General features: G+C 37.3%; 1 protein-coding gene across 1 annotated transcript in view; it reads left to right on the plus strand.

The window, feature by feature from the left end:
• The window catches only part of LOC106877441 (protein limb expression 1 homolog), a 6,922-nt gene extending 2,897 nt beyond the window's left edge, over nucleotides 1–4,025 (plus strand). The window contains exon 3 of the mRNA XM_052976628.1: nucleotides 2,099–4,025. Coding sequence (XP_052832588.1) covers nucleotides 2,099–2,512 — 414 coding nt within the window. The 3' untranslated portion in view covers nucleotides 2,513–4,025. The remainder of the gene's footprint in view (nucleotides 1–2,098) is intronic.
• Nucleotides 4,026–4,268: the final 243 nt, after the last annotated feature.

Genomic DNA, 4,268 nt, shown 5'->3' on the forward strand with positions numbered 1-4,268 from the left:
ATTTGTTTTGCATTTTTGTGAAGTCAAGAATTCACATATTTTTTTTTTCCCCAATTTTTGAAAAATGTCAGAGTGCAACGAAATAATGGTAATCAATGGAGAGCCTGGTATTCTGCGAATGCAGTTTTAACACCAAACGCAGCTGCGGTTGGAGATGGAATTGATTTATCGTCAAGGAGAAACAGGATTTCGTCTTGATGCCATGACAGCGATAACAAGTGCAACGATGCTGGCAGCAGCAGCAGCAGCAAAGATGTTGCTAACAACAACAACAGCTGCAGCAACAGTGTGCAGCAGCAGCAGAAACAACAATAAGAGGAACTATATCAACAAGAACAAGAACAGCAAGATCAAAAACAAAAACAACAAAAAGAGCAATGCCGGTATCAATGGTAACTGTAATGGAAACTTCTGGAAAACGACAACAACAACAACAACAACAGCAGCAGCAATAACGTAAAGAACCACAACAACACCATATTTATATGGCAGAACCGTTAGCATGCTGGGAAAAATGCTTGGAAGCATTTCATCCATTTTTTACATTCTGGGTTCAAATTCCACCGCGGTCAACTTTCCCTTTCATCCTTTCTGAATTGATGAATAAGTACCAGTTGAGTACTGGGGTTCATGTAATCAACTAACATCCCACCCTCACCGAAAATTCTGGGCCTTGTGCCTATAATAGACAGGATTATTATTTATTACCACCGCCTTAGTGAAGGCAGAGGTACTGTTTTCAGTTGTGTTTGTTTGTCTGTGGATAAGATATCTCAAGAACCACTGGATGGATTCAGATGAAACTTTCAGGGATGTTTGGCCTCATGAACTTGCATGAACAGATTAGAGTTTGGGATTCATCCAATACTGAACGAGGATTCTGGATTATTTTTCCTGTTTTTTTTTAACTTAATTTTTGAGAGCAGTCAGGTTCATTTTTAGTATCCTCGTTTGTGAGAGCAGTCGAGTTTATTTCAGATATTCTGATTTTTAAAATCATCTCCAGCTAATCATTGAGAGGATGTGGGTGCTGCCTTGGCAGAGGTTTGCGTTCTCTCATTGCTCTTATTATTATTATTATTATTATTATTATTATCATTATTATTGTTATTATTATTATTATTATTATCATGACAAGCTGGCTGAATACCAGACAAAATGCTTAGTGAAATCTCTTCTCACTCATTAGGTTCTAAGTTCAAATCCCACCAATGCCAACTTTATCTCTCATCAGTGAATACTAAGACCAATGTAATCAACTAATCCACTGCCTTCAAAATTGCTGCCCCTGGGTCAAAATTCGAAAATGTTGTTGTTTTCTTCTCCCTCTTCTTCTTTGTCCTCTTCTTCATCCTCTTTGTTGCCCTTTTCATCTTTGTCCTATCTTTCCTCTTCATCCTCTTCTTTGTCCTTCTTCATCATCATGTTTGCCTTTTTTTTCTTCTGTCCATTCTTCTTATCCTTCTTCCTTGTCTTTTTCTTCTGTGTGGTGGACAGAGGACAAAACATTATACAGCCTGCCTTCAAGCCACAACAGTAACGAATCTAAACTTAAGACTTTATGGTCATTTATCAGTTAATTACTCCTAATATCGTTGCCATTGTCTACCAAATTGTTTATAAAATTTAAGACCTGATATAATTAAAATGTTTTATTCCTGTATGCATGTATGTGTGTCTGTGTGTGTGTGTGTGTGTCTATCCATACAAACCTCTATATATACTCATGTCATGCCACAATAGACAGTTGGCATCTGGACAGCTCCCTGCTAACCAGCTGCTGTCAAACCATCCAACCCATGCCAGCATGGAAAGCAGACGTTAAACGATGATGATATATGTGTATGTTTACATGTCTGTCTGTCTATCTGTGTGCGCATGTGTTTGCTAGCAGTTCACTGGCACATTTCATCTTGCTCTATCTAAATAATTGCTTATTTTCTCTACAATGTTGTCCTTGCGTCACCTTACTTTTCCTCACTTTCTGCCTTGCTTCCACCTTCGTCTTTTCACTTTCTTCACTTTCGCTTTTACCTCTTTAGCTCATTCTTGCTTTTATCTCCAGTCCACTCATAAGTCATTTCTTTCGTCTTTGCAGGGAAAGAAAGAAGATGCTGAGGATGCTAACACAGGAATCGGGGCCTTCAAGTTCATGTTGGAAGCAAACAAGAGCCGAACAATGCTAGAGTTTCAAGAATTGATGACCGTCTTCCAACTGCTGCACTGGAATGGTAGCTTAAAGGCGATGCGGGAGCGGAACTGCTCTCGGCAAGAAGTTCTTGCCCACTACTCCCACCGTGCATTAGACGATGATATGCGCTCACAGATGGCTCTCGACTGGATCACGAGGGAGCAGGAGACTGCAGGAATTATTGATCACGAATTAGAAGTTGCTGAGCAAGAACTGGAAAGCGCTCGGCTCGCTGGTAGAGAACTGCGTTTCCCAAAGGAGAAAAGAGACATTCTGATGTTAGGACTGAGTCAAATAAGACCAACTGATAGTGTGGCTTAAAGGAAATCTCACGTTAGATAGAACAGTGCTGATAGTACATCTCCTTGTCTCCTCCCTCTTCGATCTTAATCTGTCCATCATCGTCTCTTAAATTTAGCAAAGATTGGCACCAGCTTTGTCACATTTCCTGATGCTGTGAATCTACATGACTTCTGGTGAACTGAACAGGAAAAGATAGAGATAAAAAACAAACCAAAAAAACACTGCAGACAGACAGACATTACATCTTGTCTGTTCCCTCTTCAATCCTAACCTTGTCTCTATCATCATTTTTCTAAATTTTGCATGATTACCACCAGCTTTGTTGTCTTTCTGAATGCTGTGAATTTAAAATGGTTGCTGGTGATCTGAAAACGCAAAAAAAGGAAAAAACAAACAAAAAAAATACAGATTTGCTAAAACACAGCAGATAAAACATCTCCTTGTCTGCTCCATCTTCAGTCATAATCTTGTCTTCTATCAGTTCTTAAATTTTGCAAGATTACCACCAGTTTTGATGTCTTCCTGATGGGGTGAACTGAAGTAAAATTAATGTTACAATGGCTACATTTAAAATGCTTTGAACACCAAACAATTTTAACAAGTATTTCATATATTGTAGCCATCTCAAATTGAAGGGGGTTCAATCATTATATCACAGCTTTTAGTATTGATCCCCTTTCATTACACTTGTTACAATTTTAGACTTTTTGGTTGTTTTGGGGTTTGTCTTTTTTAATGAACAAAGGATTTTTTTACCTCATCACAACCATCTTTGAATCAGATGTTGCAATTCTTTCATTGTTTTCTGCCTTCTCGTGCCAACTCTTGTTGTATTATGGATACGTTATTGTTCTTGTGTATGTGTGTGTGTGCATGTGTGTGTGTGTGTGTGTCAAAGAGTGAGAGAAAGAGAGACTGAATTGAGGAAAATCATTGTTACTCTTACCATACATTAAACACCTTATATCTGTGTGTGTGTGTAGTATATATAAAATATATATATATATATATGCATATACCTGAATGAGTGGACAAATGGAAGAAAAGGGCACTCAATACTTTTAGTGGGTGTTACATGTATTATTTAAAACCGTTTGAGTTCCAGTAACTTAGTTTCGCAAGCCTCTAACAGAAGCCTGTCTCTTTCAGGTTTTCGATTCGGTTATCTAAAACCTGGAAAAAGACAGCCTCTGTTAGAGGCCTGAGAAACTTTAAGTCGCATGGAACCGAATCGAACTTTTAAATAATATATATATATATATATATATATACACACACACACACACATACACATATATAAACACATGCACTCACACATACATACAAATAAACACATATATATCATCAGCATCATCATGTTTATTTTATTTATTTTCATTTTTATCCTTATTTATCAAGTATTTTGTACTGAATTACATCTTCTACTTAGCAGCTTTTTTTGTCATGCCAAAAATAACTGCCATCATAAAAGTAACTGAGCATTTGTTTTTCAAAGCTCCATAGATCACAGAAATATAACGTTTGAAATATTTTCTTTTCTTTTTTCTTTTTATTATTATTATTATTATAATTTTTACTGCCTGAATTTTTTTCCCCCAAGAGACTGCCTGCCTAGGTGGTGTTAGATCTTTGGACTAAATGTTTTTTTGTTTTTTTGTGTTCCATGTCCCCTCTTTTATTACCAGTAGCAATGTATTTGCGTTAGCGTTAACTTACGTCCATTATACCACACCACACCACTGTTGCCACTACCACCAAACATTGGCCTTGAATC

The sequence above is a fragment of the Octopus bimaculoides genome, chromosome 25, assembly GCF_001194135.2.
Source record: "Octopus bimaculoides isolate UCB-OBI-ISO-001 chromosome 25, ASM119413v2, whole genome shotgun sequence".
NCBI classification, from domain to species: domain Eukaryota; kingdom Metazoa; phylum Mollusca; class Cephalopoda; order Octopoda; family Octopodidae; genus Octopus; species Octopus bimaculoides.